This window comes from Pseudophryne corroboree, chromosome 5, assembly GCF_028390025.1.
Source record: "Pseudophryne corroboree isolate aPseCor3 chromosome 5, aPseCor3.hap2, whole genome shotgun sequence".
NCBI classification, from domain to species: domain Eukaryota; kingdom Metazoa; phylum Chordata; class Amphibia; order Anura; family Myobatrachidae; genus Pseudophryne; species Pseudophryne corroboree.
The window spans coordinates 263266988-263289213 of record NC_086448.1 but is presented as its reverse complement, the minus strand read 5'-3'; the positions used below and the strand labels follow the sequence as shown (position 1 = coordinate 263289213).

General features: G+C 44.3%; 1 protein-coding gene and 1 pseudogene across 1 annotated transcript in view; one reads left to right on the top strand and one right to left on the bottom strand.

Moving 5' to 3' along the window:
* Positions 1 to 22226, bottom strand: part of STT3B (STT3 oligosaccharyltransferase complex catalytic subunit B) — a 269436-nt gene that overhangs the window by 58628 nt on the left and 188582 nt on the right. The window contains exons 9-10 of the mRNA XM_063922283.1: positions 20428 to 20582; positions 15745 to 15956 (exon numbers count right to left, since the gene is read on the bottom strand). Of these exons, the coding sequence (XP_063778353.1) occupies positions 15745 to 15956; positions 20428 to 20582 (367 nt within the window). The remainder of the gene's footprint in view (positions 1 to 15744; positions 15957 to 20427; positions 20583 to 22226) is intronic.
* On the top strand, positions 11883 to 12001 carry LOC134931063 (5S ribosomal RNA; annotated as a pseudogene).

The following is a 22226-nucleotide window of genomic DNA, read 5'->3' as shown; positions in this document are numbered from 1 at the left end:
CTTCTGGACTTCAGGAACTGAAGCCAATTCTTTCTGGAAGAAAATCGACAGGGCCGAAATTTGAACCTTAATGGGCCCCAATTTGAGGCCCATAGACACTCCTGTTTGCAGGAAATGCAGGAATCGACCGAGTTGAAATTTCTTCGTGGGGCCTTCCTGGCCTCACACCACGCAACATATTTTCGCCACATGTGGTGATAATGTTGTGCGGTCACCTCCTTCCTGGCTTTGACCAGGGTAGGAATGACCTCTTCCGGAATGCCTTTTTCCCTTAGGATCCGGCTTTCCACCGCCATGCCGTCAAACGCAGCTGCGGTAAGTCTTGGAACAGACATGGTACTTGCTGAAGCAAGTCCCTTCTTAGCGGCAGAGGCCATAAGTCCTCTGTGAGCATCTCTTGAAGTTCCGGGTACCAAGTCCTTCTTGGCCAATCCGGAGCCATGAGTATAGTTCTTACTCCTCTACGTCTTATAATTCTCAGTACCTTAGGTATGAGAAGCAGAGGAGGGAACACATACACCGACTGGTACACCCACGGTGTTACCAGAACGTCCACAGCTATTGCCTGAGGGTCTCTTGACCTGGCGCAATACCTGTCCCGTTTTTTGTTCAGACGGGACGCCATCATGTCCACCTTTGGTATTTCCCAACGGTTCACCATCATGTGGAAAAACTTCCCGATGAAGTTTCCACTCTCCCGGGTGGAGGTCGTGCCTGCTGAGGAAGTCTGCTTCCCAGTTTCCACTCCCGGAATGAAACACTGCTGACAGTGCTATCACATGATTTTCCGCCCAGCGAAAAGTCCTTGCAGTTTTTGCCATTGCCCTCCTGCTTCTTGTGCCGCCCTGTCTGTTTACGTGGGCGACTGCCGTGATGTTTTTCCCACTGGATCAATACCGGCTGACCTTGAAGCAGAGGTCTTGCTAAGCTTAGAGCATTATAAATTTACCCTTAGCTCCAGTATATTTATGTGGAGAAAAGTCTCCAGACTTGATCACACTCCCTGGAAATTTTTTCCTTGTGTGACTGCTCCCCAGCCTCTCGGGCTGGCCTCCGTGGTCACCAGCATCCAATCCTGAATGCCGAATCTGCGGCCCTCTAGAAGATGAGCACTCTGTAACCACCACAGGAGAGACACCCTTGTCCTTGGATATAGGGTTATCCGCTGATGCATCTGAAGATGCGATCCGGACCATTTGTCCAGCAGATCCCACTGAAAAGTTCTTGCGTGAAATCTGCCGAATGGAATTGCTTCGTAGGAAGCCACCATTTTTACCAGGACCCTTGTGCAATGATGCACTGACACTTTTCCTGGTTTTAGGAGGTTTTTGACTAGCTCGGATAACTCCCTGGCTTTCTCATCCGGGAGAAACACCTTTTTCTGGACTGTGTCCAGAATCATCCCTAGGCACAGCAGACGTGTCGTCAGGATCAGCTGCGATTTTGGAATATTTAGAATCCATCCGTGCTGTTGTAGCAGTATCCGAGATAGTGCTACTCCGACCTCCAACTGTTCCCTGGACTTTGCCCTTATCAGGAGATCGTCCAAGTAAGGGGTAATTAAGACGCCTTTTCTTCGAAGAAGAATCATCATTTCGGCCATTACCTTGGTGAAGACCCGGGGTGCCGTGGACAATCCAAACGGCAGCGTCTAAAACTGACAGTGACAGTTCTATACCACGAACCTGAGGTACCCTTAGTGAGAAGGGCAAATTTGGGACATGGAGGTAAGCATCCCTGATGTCCCGGGACACTATATAGTCCCCTTCTTCCTGTTCGTTATCACTGCTCTGAGTGACTCCATCTTGATTTGAACCTTTGTAAGTGTTCAAATTTTTTTAGATTTAGAATAGGTCTCACCTAGCCTTCTGGCTTCAGTACCACAATATAGTGTGGAATAATACCCCTTTCCTTGTTGTAGGAGGGGTAATTTGATTATCACCTGCTGGGAATACAGCTTGTGAATTTTTTTCCATACTGCCTCCTTGTCGGAGGGATACCTTGGTAAAGCAGACTTCAGGAGCCTGCGAGGGGGAAACGTTTCGACATTCCAATCTGTACCCCTGGGATACTACTTGTAGGATCCAGGGGTCCTGTACGGTCCCAGCGTCATGCTGAGAGCTTGGCAGAAGCGGTGGAAGGCTTCTGTTCCTGGGAATGGGCTGCCTGCTGCAGTCTTCTTCCCTTTCCTCTATCCCTGGGCAAATATGACTCTTATAGGGACGAAAGGACTGAGGCTGAAAAGACGGTGTCTTTTTCTGCAGAGATGTGACTTAGGGTAAAAACGGTGGATTTTCCAGCAGTTGCCGTGGCCACCAGGTCCGATGGACCGACCCCAAATAACTCCTCTTCCTTTATACGGCAATACACCTTTGTGCCGTTTGGAATCTGCATCACCTGACCACTGTCGTGTCCATAAACATCTTCTGGCAGATATGGACATCGCACTTACTCTTGATGCCAGAGTGCAAATATCCCTCTGTGCATCTCGCATATATAGAAATGCATCCTTTAAATGCTCTATAGTCAATAAAATACTGTCCCTGTCAAGGGTATCAATATTTTTAGTCAGGGAATCCGACCAAGCCACCCCAGCGCTGCACATCCAGGCTGAGGCGATCGCTGGTCGCAGTATAACACCAGTATGTGTGTATATACTTTTATATGATATTTTCCAGCCTCCTGTCAGCTGGCTCCTTGAGGACGGCCCTATCTATAGACGGTACCGCCACTTGTTTTGATAAGCGTGTGAGCGCCTTATCCACCCCAAGGGGTGTTTCCCAACGCGCCCTAACTTCTGGCGGGAAAGGGTATACCGCCAATAATTTTCTATCGGGGGGAACCCACGCATCATCACACACTTCATTTAATTTATCTGATTCAGGAAAAACTACAGGTAGTTTTTTCACATCCCACATAATACCCTCTTTTGTGGTACTTGTAGTATCAGAAATATGTAACACCTCCTTCATTGCCCTTAACGTGTGGCCCTAATAAGGAATACGTTTGTTTATTCACCGTCGACACTGGATTCAGTGTCCGTGTCTGTGTCTGTGTCTGTGTCGACCGACTAAGGTAAACGGGCGTTTTAAAACCCCTGACGGTGTTTTTGAGACGTCTGGACCGGTACTAATTGTTTGTCGGCCGTCTCATGTCGTCAACCGACCTTGCAGCGTGTTGACATTATCACGTAATTCCCTAAATAAGCCATCCATTCCGGTGTCGACTCCCTAGAGAGTGACATCACCATTACAGGCAATTGCTCCGCCTCCTCACCAACATCGTCCTCATACATGTCGACACACACGTACCGACACACAGCACACACACAGGGAATGCTCTGATAGAGGACAGGACCCACTAGCCCTTTGGAGAGACAGAGGGAGAGTTTGCCAGCACACACCAAAAAACGCTATAATTATATAGGGAAAACCTTATATAAGTGTTTTCCCTTATAGCATCTTTTTATATATTTCTAACGCCAAATTAGTGCCCCCCCTCTCTGTTTTAACCCTGTTTCTGTAGTGCAGTGCAGGGGAGAGCCTGGGAGCCTTCCCTCCAGCCTTTCTGTGAGGGAAAATGGCGCTGTGTGCTGAGGAGATAGGCCCCGCCCCTTTTTCGGCGGGCTCGTCTCCCGCTCTTCAACGGATTCTGGCAGGGGTTAAATATCTCCATATAGCCCCCGGAGGCTATATGTGAGGTATTTTTTGCCAAAAAATAGGTTTACATTGCCTCCCAGGGCGCCCCCCTCCCAGCGCCCTGCACCCTCAGTGACTGCCGTGTGAAGTGTGCTGAGAGCAATGGCGCACAGCTGCAGTGCTGTGCGCTACCTTAAGAAGACTGAGGAGTCTTCTGCCGCCGATTCTGGACCTTCTTCTCTTTTCAGCATCTGCAAGGGGGCCGGCGGCGAGGCTCCGGTGACCATCCAGGCTGTAACCTGTGATCGTCCCTCTGGAGCTAATGTCCAGTAGCCAAAGAAGCCAATCCATCCTGCACGCAGGTGAGTTCACTTCTTCTCCCCTAAGTCCCTCGTTGCAGTGATCCTGTTGCCAGCAGGACTCACTGTAAAATAAAAAACCTAAGCTAAACTTTTCTAAGCAGCTCTTTAGGAGAGCCACCTAGATTGCACCCTTCTCGGCCGGGCACAAAAATCTAACTAACTGAGGCTTGGAGGAGGGTCATAGGGGGAGGAGCCAGTGCACACCACCTGATCCTAAAGCTTTACTTTTTGTGCCCTGTCTCCTGCGGAGCCGCTATTCCCCATGGTCCTTTCAGGAACCCCAGCATCCACTAGGACGATAGAGAAATAAGAATTTACTTACCGATAATTCTATTTCTCGTAGTCCGTAGTGGATGCTGGGGACTCCGTCAGGACCATGGGGATTATACCAAAGCTCCCAAACGGGCGGGAGAGTGCGGATGACTCTGCAGCACCGAGTGAGAGAACTCCAGGTCCTCCTCAGCCAGGGTGTGCCCCTGACCAAGTAGCAGCTCGGCAAAGTTGTAAAGCCGAGACCCCTCGGGCAGCCGCCCAAGATGAGCCCACCTTCCTTGTGGAATGGGCATTTACATATTTTGGCTGTGGCAGGCCTGCCACAGAATGTGCAAGCTGAATTGTACTACACATCCAACTAGCAATCGTCTGCTTAGAAGCAAGAGCACCCAGTTTGTTGGGTGCATACAGGATAACAGCAAGTCAGTTTTCCTGACTCCAGCCGTCCTGGAAACCTATATTTTCAGGGCCCTGACAACATCTAGCAACTTGGAGTCCTCCAAGTCCCTAGTAGCCGCAGGTACCACAATAAGCTGGTTCAGGTGAAACGCTGACACCACCTTAGGGAGAAACTGGGGACGAGTCCGCAGCTCTGCCCTGTCCGAATGGACAATCAGATATGGGCTTTTGTGAGACAAAGCCGCCAATTCTGACACTCGCCTGGCCGAGGCCAGGGCCAACATCATGGTCACTTTCCATGTGAGATATTTCAAATCCACAGATTTGAGCGGTTTAAACCAATGTGATTTGAGGAATCCCAGAACTACGTTGAGATCCCACAGTGCCACTGGAGGCACAAAAGGGGGTTGTATATGCAGTACTCCCTTGACAAACTTCTAGACTTCAGGAACTGAAGCCAATTCTTTCTGGAAGAAAATCGACAGGGCCGAAATTTGAACCTTAATGGACCCCAATTTGAGGCCCATAGACACTCCTGTTTGCAGGAAATGCAGTTATCGACCGAGTTGAAATTTCTTCGTGGGGCCTTCCTGGCCTCACACCACGCAACATATTTTCGCCACATGTGGTGATAATGTTGTGCGGTCACCTCCTTCCTGGCTTTGACCAGGGTAGGAATGACCTCTTCCGGAATGCCTTTTTCCCTTAGGATCCGGCGTTCAACCGCCATGCCGTCAAACGCAGCCGCGGTAAGTCTCGGAACAGGCATGGTACTTGCTGAAGCAAGTCCCTTCTTAGCGGCAGAGGCCATGAGTCCTCTGTGAGCATCTCTTGAAGTTCCGGGTACCAAGTCCTTCTTGGCCAATCCGGAGCCACGAGTATAGTTCTTACTCCTCTACATCTTATAATTCTCAGTACCTTAGGTATGAGAAGCAGAGGAGGGAACACATACACCGACTGGTACACCCACGGTGTTACCAGAACGTCCACAGCTATTGCCTGAGGGTCTCTTGACCTGGCGCAATACCTGTCCAGTTTTTTGTTCAGGCGGGACGCCATCATGTCCACCTTTGGTCTTTCCCAACGGTTCACAATCATGTGGAAGACTTCCCGATGAAGTCCCCACTCTCCCGGGTGGAGGTCGTGCTGAGGAAGTCTGCTTCCCAGTTGTCCACTCCCGGAATGAACACTGCTGACAGTGCTATCACATGATTTTCCGCCCAGCGAAGAATCCTTGCAGTTTCTGCCATTGTCCTCCTGCTTCTTGTGCCGCCCTGTCTGTTTACGTGGGCGACTGCCGTGATGTTGTCCCACTGGATCAATACCGGCTGACCTTGAAGCAGAGGTCTTGCTAAGCTTAGAGCATTGTAAATTGCTCTTAGCTCCAGTATATTTATGTGGAGAGAAGTCTCCAGACTTGATCACACTCCCTGGAAATTTTTTCCTTGTGTGACTGCTCCCCAGCCTTTCAGGCTGGCATCCGTGGTCACCAGGACCCAGTCCTGAATGCCGAATCTGTGGCCCTTTAGTAGATGAGCACTCTGCAGCCACCACAGAAGAGACACCCTTGTCCTTGGAGACAGGGTTATCCGCTGATGCATCTGAAGATGCGATCCGGACCATTTTGCCAGCAGATCCCACTGAAAAGTTCTTGCGTGAAATCTGCCGAATGGAATCGCTTCGTAAGAAGCCACCATTTTTCCCAGGACCCTTGTGCAATGATGCACTGACACTTTTCCTGGTTTTAGGAGGTTCCTGACTAGCTCGGATAACTCCCTGGCTTTCTCCTCCGGGAGAAACACCTTTTTCTGGACTGTGTCCAGAATCATCCCTAGGAACAGCAGACGTGTCGTCGGGATCAGCTGCGATTTTGGAATATTTAGAATCCACCCGTGCTGTCGTAGAACTACTTGAGATAGTGCTACTCCGACCTCCAACTGTTCTCTGGACCTTACCCTTATCAGGAGATCGTCCAAGTAAGGGATAATTAAGACGCCTTTTCTTTGAAGAAGAATCATCATTTCGGCAATTACCTTGGTAAAGACCCGGGGTGCCGTGGACAATCCAAACGGCAGCGTCTGAAACTGATAGTGACAGTTTTGTACCACGAACCTGAGGTACCCTTGGTGAGAAGGGCAAATTGGGACATGGAGGTAAGCATCCTTGATGTCCAGGGACACCATGTAGTCCCCTTCTTCCTGGTTCGCTATCACTGCTCTGAGTGACTCCATATTGATTTGAACCTTTGTATGCAAGTGTTCAAATATTTCAGATTTAGAATAGGTCTCACCGAGCCGTCTGGCTTCAGTACCACAATATAGTGTGGAATAATACCCCTTTCCTTGTTGTAGGAGGGGTACTTTGATTATCACCTGCTGGGAATACAGCTTGTGAATTGTTTCCAATACTGCCTCCCTGTTGGAGGGAGACGTTGGTAAAGCAAACTTCAGGAACCTGCGAGGGGGAGACGTCTCGAATTTCCAATCTGTACCCCTGGGATACTACTTGTGGGATCCAGGGGTCCACTTGCGAGTGAGCCCACTGCGTGCTGAAACTCTTGAGACGACCCCCCACCGCACCTGTTTGTACGGCCCCAGCGTCATGCTGAGGACTTGGCAGAAGCGGTGGAAGGCTTCTGTTCCTGGGAATGGGCTGCCTGCTGCAGTCTTCTTCCCTTACCTCTATCCCTGGGCAGATATGACTGGCCTTTTGCCCGCTTGCCCTTATGGGGACGAAAGGACTGAGGCTGAAAAGACGATGTCTTTTTCTGCTGAGATGTGACTTGGGGTAAAAAAGGTGGATTTTCCAGCTGTTGCCGTGGCCACCAGGTCCGATGGACCGACCCCAAATAACTCCTCCCCTTTATACGGCAATACTTCCATGTGCCGTTTGGAATCTGCATCACCTGACCACTGTCGTGTCCATAAACATCTTCTGGCAGATATGGACATCGCACTTACTCTTGATGCCAGAGTGCAAATATCCCTCTGTGCATCTCGCATATATAGAAATGCATCCTTTAAATGCTCTATAGTCAATAAAATACTGTCCCTGTCAAGGGTATCAATATTTCCAGTCAGGGAATCCGACCAAGCCACCCCAGCGCTGCCCATCCAGGCTGAGGCGATCGCTGGTCGCAGTATAACACCAGTATGTGTGTATATACTTTTTAGGATATTTTCCAGCCTCCTATCAGTTGGCTCCTTGAGGGCGGCCGTATCTGGAGACGGTAACGCCACTTGTTTTGATAAGCGTGTGAGCGCCTTATCCACCCTAAGGGGTGTTTCCCAACGCGCCATAACTTCTGGCGGGAAAGGGTATACCGCCAATAATTTTCTATCGGGGGAAACCCACGCATCATCACACACTTCATTTAATTTATCTGATTCAGGAAAAACCACATGTAGTTTTTTCACACTCCACATAATACCCTTTTTTGTGGTACTTGTAGTATCAGAAATATGTAACATCTCCTTCATTGCCCTTAACAAGTAACGTGTGGCCCTAAAGGAAAATACGTTTGTTTCTTCACCGTCGACACTGGAGTCAGTGTCCGTGTCTGTGTCGACCGACTGAGGTAAAAGGACGTTTTAACGCCCCTGACGGTGTTTTAGACGCCTGGACAGGTACTAATTGGTTTGCCGGCCGTCTCATGTCGTCAACCGACCTTGCAGCGTGTTGACATTATCACGTAATTCCTTAAATAAGCCATCCATTCCGGTGTCGACTCCCTAGAGAGTGACATCACCATTACAGGCAATTGCTCCGCCTCCTCACCAACATCGTCCTCATACATGTCGACACACACGTACCGACACACAGCACACACACAGGGAATGCTCTGATAGAGGACAGGACCCACTAGCCCTTTGGAGAGACAGAGGGAGAGTTTGCCAGCACACACCAAAAACGCTATAATTATACAGGGACAACCTTTATATAAAAGTGTTTTTCCCTTATAGCATTTTAATATATATAGTCATATCGCCAAATAAGTGCCCCCCCACTCTGTTTTAACCCTGTTTCTGTAGTGCAGTGCAGGGGAGAGCCTGGGAGCCTTCCCACCAGCATTTCTGTGAGGGAAAATGGCGCTGTGTGCTGAGGAGAATAGGCCCCGCCCCCTTTTCGGCGGGCTTCTTCTCCCGTTTTTCTGAGACCTGGCAGGGGTTAAATACATCCATATAGCCCCCAGGGGCTATATGTGATGTATTTTTAGCCAGAATAAGGTACCATCATTGCTGCCCAGGGCGCCCCCCCCAGCGCCCTGCACCCTCAGTGACCGCTGCTATGAAGTGTGCTGACAACAATGGCGCACAGCTGCAGTGCTGTGCGCTACCTTATGAAGACTGAAAAGTCTTCTGCCGCCGGTTTCTGGACCTCTTCACTTTTCGGCATCTGCAAGGGGGTCGGCGGCGCGGCTCCGGGACGAACCCCAGGGTGAGACCTGTGTTCCGACTCCCTCTGGAGCTAATGGTGTCCAGTAGCCTAAGAAGCCAATCCATCCTGCACGCAGGTGAGTTCACTTCTCTCCCCTAAGTCCCTCGATGCAGTGAGCCTGTTGCCAGCAGGACTCACTGAAAATAAAAAAACCTAACAAAACTTTTACTCTAAGCAGCTCTTTAGGAGAGCCACCTAGATTGCACCCTTCTCGGCCGGGCACAAAAATCTAACTGGGGCTTGGAGGAGGGTCATAGGGGGAGGAGCCAGTGCACACCACCTGATCCTAAAGCTTTTACTTTTGTGCCCTGTCTCCTGCGGAGCCGCTATTCCCCATGGTCCTGACGGAGTCCCCAGCATCCACTTAGGACGTCAGAGAAACTACGGGTAGTTTTTTCACACCCCACATAATACCCTTTTTTGTGGTACTTGTAGTATCAGAAATATGCAAAGCCTCCTTCATTGCCGTGATCATGTAACGTGTGGCCCTACTGGAAAATACGTTTGTTTCTTCACCGTCGACACTGGAGTCAGTGTCCGTGTCTGTGTCGACCGACTGAGGTAATGGGCGCTTTAGAGCCCCTGACGGTGTTTGAGACGCCTGGACAGGCACTAACTGACTTGCCGGCTGTCTCATGTCGTCAACAATTTTTTTGTAAAGTGCTGACACTATCACGTAATTCCTTAAATAAGACCATCCAGTCAGGTGTCGACTCCCTAGGGGGTGACATCACTAATACAGGCAATTGCTCCGCCTCCACACCATTTTCCTCCTCATACATGTCGACACACGCGTACCGACACACAGCACACACACAGGGAATGCTCCGATAGAGGACAGGACCCCACTAGCCCTTTGGGGAGACAGAGGGAGAGTTTGCCAGCACACACCAGAGCGCTATATATGTATAGGGACAACCTTATAAATAAGTGTTTCTCCCTTATAGCTGCTATATATGTTTTTATATGCCAAATTAGTGCCCCCCCCTCTCTTTTTTACCCTGTTTCTGTAGTGCAGGACTGCAGGGGAGAGTCAGGGAGACGTCCTTCCAGCGGAGCTGTGAGGGAAATGGCGCTTGTGTGCTGAGGAGATAGGCTCCGCCCCCTTCACGGCGGCCTTTCTCCCGCTTTTTATGAGGTAAAATGGCAGGGGTTAAATACATCCATATAGCCCAGGAGCTATATGTGATGTATTTTTTACCATAAATAGTGTTTTCATTGCGTCTCAGGGCGCCCCCCCCCAGCGCCCTGCACCCTCAGTGACCGGAGTGTGAAGTGTGCTGAGAGCAATGGTGCACAGCTGCAGTGATGTGCGCTACCTTTCTTGAAGACAAGATGCCTTCTGCCGCCGATTTCTGGACCTCTTCACTCTTCTGGCTCTGTAAGGGGGCCGGCGGCGCGGCTCCGGGACCCATCCATGGCTGGGCCTGTGATCGTCCCTCTGGAGCTAATGTCCAGTAGCCAAGAAGCCCAATCCACTCTGCACGCAGGTGAGTTCGCTTCTTCTCCCCTTAGTCCCTCGATGCAGTGAGCCTGTTGCCAGCAGGACTCACTGAAAATAAAAAAACCTAAGTCTATACTTTTATTCTAAGCAGCTCAGGAGAGCTACCTAGATTGCACCCTTCTCGGCCGGGCACAAAAACCTAACTGAGGCTTGGAGGAGGGTCATAGGGGGAGGAGCCAGTGCACACCACCTAGTCCTAAAGCTTTTACTTTTGTGCCCTGTCTCCTGCGGAGCCGCTAATCCCCATGGTCCTGACGGAGTCCCCAGCATCCACTTAGGACGTCAGAGAAATAAAAAATTTCCATATGTATGGAACTCCCTATGAGGTATATTCCATTGAAGTCGGATCCATTCTGACATTCATTTGTCGGAATGGATAAGACCTGGGCTATTCAATGACCTGAAGTGAACAAGCCCGCAAGGGTGAAACGCGTTTTCCACGGAGGGACCACTCCATGGAAGGACCTGCTGGCACCAGCCGTTTCTAGGACATGACACCGCAATTACTCCATTGGACTGTCATATTCTGAGCTTCTTAAGCCTGCACCCATTGGGTGAATAGCATATTCAGTACCAATAGATGCCTATCCATATCTGATATATATGTATGTATAGGTGATCCTTGCATTTAGGCTGAGTTATATATATTATTTTATATATATATTTTTTGTGCTTTTTTCACATTTGACACTTATTTATTCACATGTGATCTCTGTATACACAGTGATTCACATATGATTCCTGTATCCAGGCACAGTTAGTTATTTAACTGCCTGCACAGCGAACAGTCCTATGTGTCATGGATCGTTTTGAGCCATTATTACATCTACATCTCTACCCCATAATCTGCAGTGCAACAATTTTACTTATTTCCATCCACAATTTCGTTTGCAATGTATCCAAATTAGGAAAGTTTCTAAGTTGCAATAATATGTGGTGTCTCCATATAGAATAGATGTCTGACTGACACATGATTTACAAAACTGCCCGACGTTTGAGATTTAATTAGGAGCTCTTTTTTCTCCTACAAGACTCACTGAATAAGTTACTATAAAAAAGGATATATTTTTTCTATAACCCCTTCTTTTCTGACTTACTATCTTTCCGTGGACTCTCATCCACGATCCAGGGGGCACAACGCCACATTTGTGGTGGGCGTTGCACCTTGCCTAACGGGGAAAGCAGATCCACATTTTACACTCTATCTTACTTTTAAAACTACATCTTCTACTGCTCCTATATAGGTGCACTCTCATTGGTATATAGTTCCTCTACTATCATACCACGCTGCTAATGCCCAATCTCGTCCGATCTTGGAAGCCAAATAGCGTTGGGCTGGGTCAGTACCTGGAGAGGAGACTTCCTGGGAATACCCGGTGTTGTAGAGCAGGCACTACTCCCTTTATTTAAAAGGTGAACACCAACAGCAGTATCACCACTAATCTCTTCTTTCTTTCCTTTGTTCTGTCAATTCAACGTCAAGCCTTGTCAAACTAATTTTTATGTATATATAACAAATACGTGCATATTCGAAGTATCTGGTGACCACCAAAGTGTATAACATGGATCCAACCTAAGTGGTTCTCTGAAGATACACTACTACACACTTTTTGATCCTTCCTTGGTCCCATCAATACAGAATTTTTGTACTGGTCAGGAGAAACGGGTGTTAGACAATCAAGTGTCTACAACCTTTCTAATCACCTTTTTGTGTAAAAAAAGACCAGAACATTTTAACATTTTTTCCTCTTTATTCACATTTGGGTAACGTTTTAAATTTTGAATATTAAACTGATGTTTTAAAAATATTTCCTTAATACATTTTTTAAGAAATTTTCTTCTATACATGAGAGCGCCCACACAAGAGCTTTCTTTCTCTCCCATGGTTAGTACTATTCAATGACCTCTCAATTCGACTTTTTTTAAAAAGAGGTAGTGTCATCTGTATTAAATCAATAGAGACACGTTCTCTGGTTTCACAATGTTTTTTTTAGTGTTTATAGGCATATGCTTTTCACTAGCATTAAAAATGCATGTAATTAATACTAGTGGGGATGAGGCCTTAATCACATACCATAATGGGCAATGTTATGCTGGGAATATTTTTTTCAATGCGTATTCTTATAAAAGCGAAGTACCAGAAAATAAGAGGGCAAATGTCAGGATCAACTCTGACTCAGCAGGTGGCAACTATCCACAGAAAACTCTCTGATGCTGGAGAACTAGGAGTACTTGCTGAAATATATATGTATTGTTTGTTTCTTATAGATTTATATGGATGATGTATTTGTGCAGCTGACATCGGGTCACTGTTTAAGGACAGTTCCATTAGGATAATATTTGTGTGCGTTCCTTCTGGAGTCTTCATGCTGGACTATTTTTTTTTATGAATAAAGTAAAATCAGTTATGGACTATTTGTCACAGGAGGTTACATTTGATGAATTTTAGGACTAAGTGAGGAAGAGATTATTGTTAATTGTGGTCTGACGTAGTAAAATACAGATTTAATAAAATAGTGACATTTTTCAAGTGACTGTATATCTACAGTATACTATAACAATGGATTTCCGTACCACCACCTACAGCAGTGTGCCTTTATGTCTCTGAGCTCCTTTGTGACTTAAAATATTCTAAGGGACCAATTTAATTACCAGTAAAATAGCTTCCATGTGTCTTTGCGAGATTTCTGGAACACCCTATGGAAGTGCGAGCAGAGACCAGCCTACCGTAAGTTAGCTTATAAGTGCAGTGCGAGATACTGATTGCAGTAGACCTCTAACTGAATTGGCGCCTTACAATTTACAGTAGGTGTTACATTATCTTAATTTTTTTTTTTATATCTCAATAAAATAAAGTAAATAACCAGGTTAGCTATTTATCGTGTTGCACCGGCAGCAAAGTGGTTAACTGAATATCATCAGAGGTGGTGTTGCTCTTTCCAAACAAAGGCAGCAGCGATTCCCAGGTGGCCTCTTGACAGACTAGTCTTCATAATGTAACACTTACACAGCAGCAGGCAATCTAGCATTCACCCTGCTGAGTGGCAACCAGCATAGAAAATAATCTGACATTCATAATGATAATTGTATAATCAAACTGTTATCCCTGTATCCACTGCCTAGCCAAGCAGTTTCATTTTGTTGAGTAATTAAAGGCTAAAAAAAAAAAAAAAAGGCCTGAATTGTGATTGTTTACACTAAATTACCCAACGTCTTGTAGAGGTGGTTGCACAACGCAGAGATTAAGCATTGTGTGCTACTTCACACCTAGTACAGCTACCAATGCTAATCAGAGAGAAACAGTGAATCAATAGAAAGGAGATAAAGCCGAAAGAAAATAACATCTTTAACATACTTTAAAGAATAAGTTAACAGTAAATTCTCTTTAGGACAGTTTCAGATCACCATTACACAGATAGTTCATCTTTAATTACTCTGGAATGTAGGAAGCATTCCTGAAACTTACTCAGCCAGGCATTAGACTTTAACAAAAAGTAGCATTTTAACTTTTGACCTGCATTTTTGTGAATGTTTAAGGATATATATATATATATATATATATATAGATATATATATATATATAGATATATATATATATATATAAAAAAAAATACATATAATATATATAAAACATTTTTTAAAACATTTTATTATAGAACTTATATGCAGTTTACAGAAATCAAATTAAAATACATTACATATCAACAGATATGAAAGTAGAGTGATAGTACATAAAGTTAAATATTAGGTGATTACACACAATCCGAATAAATAACAGATAACAGTACAGTACATATCAATGTATTTCGTTCCATAAGGGTTTAGAAGGGAGGGTGTCCTAGCGTTAGGATTTCCAAATTATACCAGGTGGTCAGATTTATTGCAGCTCGGAGAGTATCCTTTCTTCCTGGGGATAAGGTGTGTATAAAAGGTAACCATGTACTAAAGAATTTCTCTACTTTACTCTCTTTATTAATAGATGTTTCTAACCAGTCCATGTGAAACAAGTGCTCTATTCTAGGCATAAGTAATGCCAGGGATAAAGTACCCGACGTGACCCATTGAGACAGGATTGTTTTTTTTAGCTGCTGCAGCAATTTTTGCTAACAGTTTCTCCCCCTTAGATAATTTAGGGTGAGAGTGTGTCACATAAATATTACATATTGCCCACTCAGACTAATCTCAAACCTTAGCTTAAGAGTATTATTTATATAAGATTGAACTAATGACCAAAATGTGTGAACTTCTTTACAGGCCCACATACAATGCACTAGACCTGCGTCTGGCTGCATACATTAAAAGCAGTTGGATTCAGGGGAGGCTCCTGTCAGGAAACATAGTTTAGGTGTGATATAAGAATACCCATATTTTTAATAGAACTGACGTACATCATCATCAAATGACAAAACAAATAATTCCTCGACAGTAATGTACTATTGTCTACACATAGTGGAAGCTACTACTTTCAAGAAGAATGCAGCCTACGAATTGGACAAGAAACCAGCGATATCGCTAAAGTGTTACGCTACACCACCACTAGAATTACCACGTATAAAGCGAATGTAAACTGCTATCGAATTCATTGTATCAAACAAGGACTGTAGGTATTTTGGTATCCAGATAATAGATCGACAATGTGTAAGTTGAAACTTTAACAAAAAAAATAATATTTTTTTTGACCTTTCACTTGTCGACCATATAGTGTCAACATAAGGACTTTCTAACCTTGACATTGTTGACCTATTAATAAACACCCAGGTATACAATGTTACTTTTATCTCGTGCTCCCATTTCAGTGTATCGCACGTACTACAATATTTAAAAACATAACCTCAACGACAGTATGTTGTATACAAAATACATGGTATAAAATATGTTTACTTGAGCAAGTTCACAACTTACTGTTCAGCCACAGACTAAAAAATAAATAAAAAAAATAAATAGATATATCTATCTATCTAAAAAAAAAATCAAACATACAAGAAAATAAAACCAATTAAATGCACTTGTAACACATGTTGAAGACATAAAACACAATGTGGATATTTAGTATTTTTCTTTAGAAAGCTGACATCCTAATGGTATGTTAAAAAAAGAAAGAAAGAAGAAATGTTAAAACAGGTTAAATTACCTTATCATACAGGTTCCCAGAATTCCTTTTGTCATCTTCATCACTACTATCCTCTATTGGCGGATTTTCTCTCTTCATATCATCACCCAAATAATGCTCAAAGACATTTGAGAACGCAATGGCAGACAGCATACAGACCACCGGAGTCAAGGTTAGCATCAAACGAACCATCACCCCGGCAAAATAAACTGCGCTAATTGCATATAGAGCAACTGTGGAGAAAAAATTCAGCCCATGTATTTATGACTTCACCAATAACATAGTAAATATAAGAAATGCTCTACGTTTGTAATACTCCGCTCCCTAGTAGTTTATAAAACCACTGCAGGACTCAAGTGTGTGAAGAGGCTGCCCATGTAATAGACAGAACTAGTACATAGTGGAAGCTACTACTTTCAAGAAGAATGCAGCCTACGAATTGGACAAGAAACCAGCGATATCGCTAAAGTGTTGCGTAAAAATAAAAATACTGTCAATCCTGAGGACAAAATGAATTAAACTTAACCTTGGTAATACTCCATATAATATGTCTAGGTAATAATTAAAAATTAACAAAAATCCTTACAAATGTTGCTATTAAAAGAAGAGGTGATAAATAAAAATGCTCAATAAATTGTGTTGGGCTACCTGAAAAATTAAAAAAAAACTGCAAATTAAAGGCAGGTACACACTAGGTGAGGTGGAATTGCCGGAGATGGATGACTAGATCGTTCAACGATATGGTGTGTACACACTGAATGTTATCGTTCAGTGACGTCACCGCCAGCATTCCCGAACATGCAATTCCCGAACATGCGGCTCAATATTGGTTAACGGTGTGCGGGAGGACGCATTGTTTCATCGGTCACCAATATAGACCCCGTACACAGGACGATATAAGCCTAAAAACAAAGTATAACGACATTTATGTCGTTATTGTTTATTTTTTAGGCTAATATTGCCTAGTGTGTACCCCCTTTACTACTGTGATCTGCGACTGCACATTATACAAAGTTTCATATTATACAGGTTGAGTCTCCCTTATCCAAAATGCTTGGGACCAGAGGTATTTTGGATATGGGATTTTTCCGTATTTGGGAATAATTGCATACCATAATGAGATATCATGGCGATGGGACCTAAATCTAAGCACAGAATGCATTTATGTTACATATACACCATATACACACAGCCTGAAGGTGATTTTATCCAATATTTTTTATAACTTTGTGCATTAAACAAAGTGTGTCTACATTCACAATTCATTTATGTTTCATATACACCTTATACACACAGCCTGAAGGTCATTTAATACAATATTTTTAATAACTTTGTATATTAAACAAAGTTTGTGTACATTGCGCCATCAAAAAACAAAGGTTTTCTATCTCACTCACTCAAAAAAGTCCGTATTTCGGAATATTTGGATATGGGATACTCAACCTGTACTAATATCTGAACACATCCATATAATTCGTTTAAAAAAAAAAAAAAAAAAAACAGGAAGATTTGAGTAGAAGAAAAAACTATGTCAAAGTAAATTAGAATTAAAATGAGATGTACACAAACTCTATTCTCATCCAATGGTTTATACAACATCTAAAGCTTCAGAAATGAAGCATTTTCTCAGCTAGTTACAACAAGTCATACTAAGGGGTATATGCAATTGCGGTCGAATTCCCGAAAACGGGACATTTTCGCTCAAAATTTTTTTTCGACAATGCAATTCAGTACTTTCAGTCAAAAAAACAGACTTTCCAAATTCGACTTTTTGAAATTCGACATTTGTCAAATTCGACATTTCTGCAAAGGTACAAATGCGGCAATTCGACAAAAGTATATTCAATTGAAGTTTGGAAATTCGACAACAGTGCTTTTAGACAGTAAATTCGTCATTTTCAATCCGCCACACTTTGGTGGCGGAATCTAATAAATTTTTTTAAAAACATGTTTTTTTGGGTGTTTTTTTTATTGGTCATAGCATATCTATTTATATTAGAAGGGATTAGGTACTTGGTTTGTCTATTTTGGAGGCACAAGTATTATTTATATATTTTTAAAAATATATATATTTTTTATTATTATTATTTTTTTAAATGGAATGGTAAAAATCAGAAAAAAAATTGTGTGGGGTCCCCCCCTCCTAAGCATAACCAGCCTCGGGCTCTTTGAGCCGGTCCTGGTTCTAAAAATCCGGGGGGGGGGGGAAATTACAGGGGATCCCCCGTATTTTTAAAACCAGCACCGGGCTCTGCGCCTGGTGCAAAAAATACGGGGGACAAAAAGAGTAGGGGTCCCCCGTATTTTTTACACCAGCATCGGGCTCCGCTAGCTGGACAGATAATGCCACAGCCGGGGGTCACTTTTATTCAGCGCCCTGCGGCCGTGGCATTAAATTTCCAACTAGTCACCCCTGGCCGGGGTACCCTGGGGGAGTGGGGACCCCTTCAATCAAGGGGTCCCCCCCCCCAGCCACCCAAGGGCCAGGGGTGAAGCCCGAGGCTGTCCCCCCCCATCCAAGGGCTGCGGATGGGGGGCTGATAGCCTTGAGAAAATTGAAAGAATATTGTTTTTCCAGTAGTACTACAAGTCCCAGCAAGCCTCCCCCGCACTGGTACTTGGAGAACCACAAGTACCAGCATGCGGGAGAAAAACAGGCCCGCTGGTACTTGTAGTTCTACTGGAAAAAAAATAACTAAAATAAAAACAGGACACGCACACCGTGAGAGTAAAACTTTATTTCACACATGTCGACACACACACATACTTACCTATGTTCACACGCCGACCTCTGTCCACTTGTCCAAGTAGAATCCACGTGTACCTGTGAATAAAATTACACTCACCTGATCCAGTGTCCAGATTATAATCCACGTACTTGGCAAAAAAAAAAAAAAAAAAAAACGAACACCCGGACCAAACGGACTGAAAGGGGTCCCATGTTTACACATGGGACCCCTTTCCCCGAATGCAGACACCCCCCCGTGACTGCTGTCACATAAAGGTCCCTTCAGCCAATCAGCGAGCGCAACGTCCTGGCACTCTGCTGATTGGCTATGCGCGTCTGAGCTGTCAGACAGCGCATCGCAAAGCCTCACTATTATATTCAATGGTGGGAACTTTGCGGTCAGCGGTGAGGTCACCCGCGGTCAGCCCCCGCTGACCGCAAAGTTCCCACCATTGAAACTAATGGAGGGAGCTGTGCGATGCGCTGTCTGCCAGCAGACGCGCATCCAGCCAATCAGGAGAGTGCCACGAAGTAGCGCTTCCTGATTGGCTTAAGAGACCTTTCTGTGACAGCAGTCACGGGGGGGTCTCTGCATTCGGGGAAAGGGGTCCCATTTGTAAACATGGGACCCCTTTCAGTCTGTTTGGCAGGGTGTTCGTTTTGTTGTTTTGCCAAGTACGAGGATTATTTTAAAAGATCCGGACACTGGATTGAGGTGAGTATAATTTTATTCACAGGTACACGTGGATTCTACTTGGACAAGTGGACAGAGGTCGGCGTGTGAACATAGGTAAGTATGTGTGTGTGTCGACATGTGTGAAATAAAGTTTTACTCTCACGGTGTGCGTGTCCTGTTTTTATTTGGGTGTTTTTTCCCCAGTAGAACTACAAGTACCAGCGGGCCCGTTTTTCTCCCGCATGCTGGTACTTGTGGTTCTCCAAGTACCAGCTTGCGGGGGAGGCTTGCTGGGACTTGTAGTACTACTGGAAAAAACAAATATTCTTTCAATTTTCTCAAGGCTATCAGCCCCCCATCCGCAGCCCTTGGATTGAGGGGGGGGGGTACCCTGGGGTCCCCACTCCCCCAGGGTACCCCGGCCAGGGGTGACTAGTTGGATATTTAATGCCACGGCCGCAGGGCGCTGTATAAAAGTGACCCCCGGCTGTGGCATTATCTGTCCAGCTAGTGGAGCCCGATGCTGGTGTAAAAAATACTGGGGACCCCTACTCTTTTTGTCCCCCGTATTTTTTGCACCAGCACCAGGCGCAGAGCCCGGTGCTGGTTTTAAAAATACGGGGGATCCCCTGTCATTTCCCCCCCCGGATTTTTAGAACCAGGATCGGCTCGAAGAGCCCGAGGCTGGTTATGCTTTGGAGGGGGGACCCCACGCAATTTTTTTTCGGGTTTTTTACAGTTTTTTCAAAAATCGGATCAAAATCCGTCAAATCGGCCGTTTTTCGACAGCGGGACTGTCGAATCCGTTTTTTATTGAATATGTTTAATTCCGGCACCCACTTGCCGGAATTAGACGGTCGAATTGTGTCAAATTAAAAAACGGGCGAAAAACTGCCGCGATTCGCCGGTAATTGCATATACCCCTAAGGCTCTCCACATCAACTGTTCATGAACTGTAAGTGGTGACAATCCTCCTCTCCAATTTTAGGAAACCTGATGCATGCTGTATGTCAAATATTTGATTACTGAAAGGTTAAATAAACTAATTATGCCACCTTACATTCTTTAAAGTGAACAATGGCTTTAAAGAGCACATGAATTAAGTCAAATTCAATAATGGGAAGCTTGGCAATATACAAAAAGGAGCACATTGCCACATATACAGTATCACTACAGAACTGTAGGCCCTCCTTTTTTAAACAACTGTCAAAAGTCTAACTGGAAACCGTTCAAAACCTGGCAACACCACCCTTCTCCAATATGTACAGAAATGACTATACAGTATATATGCAATACTTACCAAATACTCTCTCATCATTGATATTCTTTATACAGAACCAAAGCCCTGCAGGAAATGTACACACTAATATATGAAGGTCAAAAAAGAAGGAAACCCATGTCGTTGGTTGATGTTCAGATACTGAAGCAATAATAGGGATGTGAATTTTTGCATACCTATTTAATTAAAATAAAAATACATTAGCGTGAACAGCATAACCATAACAAAGTCATAGCTATATCTATCTATACCTATCTACCTGTCTGTCTATCTATCTATCTATCTATCTATCTATCTATCTAGTGTTCGTTAAAATGTTTAAAAAAGGGTAGATGACACCCATGTTAATTCAGTGAAGTTTATGGGGGGAATTCAATTAAAAGAGAAGAAACATCGGGAGAGAAAAACTTAAGTTTTTTGCAATATTTACCAACATTTCTCCTGCCACTGATTTTCAGGCAATTTAATTTTGCCCCCCCTCCCCCCCCCCCAAAAAAAAAAAACAACAACCCAAAAAGAACAAAACAAACAAAAAAACATTCTCCTGAAATCACACAGGTTCAGTGAAACCTGTGTGTTTTCATGAGAAACAGCCCTGTTCTTGTCCGAAATTGGGGCTGTTTTCGCGGATTTGTTTCTCCTGAAACAACATAAATCCGGATAAGATGTGGGTGCGCTGGCTTATCAGGAATAATTGAATTCCCCCTTAGCTGTAAAATTAATGTATTTATTTATGATGGTATAATCCCCTACTAAAAAAAAAAAGCTAATGAAATAAATTAACCTAGTATGAACAAAATGTACCTTAACAGTAAACATACATTGAACAGCTCATTATAAATGCAAGAAATAATAAAATATGTATGTATGTAATGTTATGTTATGTATGAATGATTCAAACCAGACACAGGTCCAACTTCCTGTACAACAGCAGAATAAAATACAGAATAGCACCAAATGCTGCAGGCTTTAGAAAATAAAAGAAAGTACAATGACTGCAAATATTTAATAGAGAGACTAGTAATTCTGGCAGATTAAATGTTACATTTGTTATTCCATGAGAACAATGTTGCCAAGAACCAGTTGATGAAGTCACAAAACCTCATGTTAATAGCCATCTGGTTGTAGACTAAACTTTGGTCATTCTTGATCTGCAAAACTGATGATACTTTTACAAGGATCTAAAGGTATAAAGGTAGCTTTAATTACAATTTCATTCCAAATCACATCAGAGCACACCTGTCAAGTGCCTCGGTACCAATTGCATCAAACAAGGGCTGTGCTCTGCAACATTAAGGGTCAGTTTGTGCTCAGATGCCTGATAATCCCCGGCTGTTGATCTGGCTAGATCCCCACCCAGAATGTACAATGATGCCAGCCAGCTACAGTCACGTAATAGCTCAGTGCAATAGATGTAGGTCAGTGAGAGACTACCAGTATATTATTTACATTTCCTTTCCAGACTTTGATCAAAAACAAACTGCGCAGCAGAACATGGTATAAAAGCGAGACACTGCCATCCAATGTAAACAGGGCATGGTCTTTCTTACTAAAGTAAGCAGAAACATGTATTCAATAACATACCTAAAATAGCTGTACCACAGTCAAACAGAAAATGCCTTACCCATACCACGTATGTGAAGGTATGGCAATCCATAGTAACAGTACTCCGCAAATATTTGTATCTCAGAGTTATTGGCCCTTCACATTAGGCGATTGGCCGCCGAGGTGCCAGACGGCTGATACGGCGGCGGGGGAGTGAAGTTTTCACTTCCGTCACCCGGCCCCATAGCCCTGCATGCTAATACGGACGAGCTTGC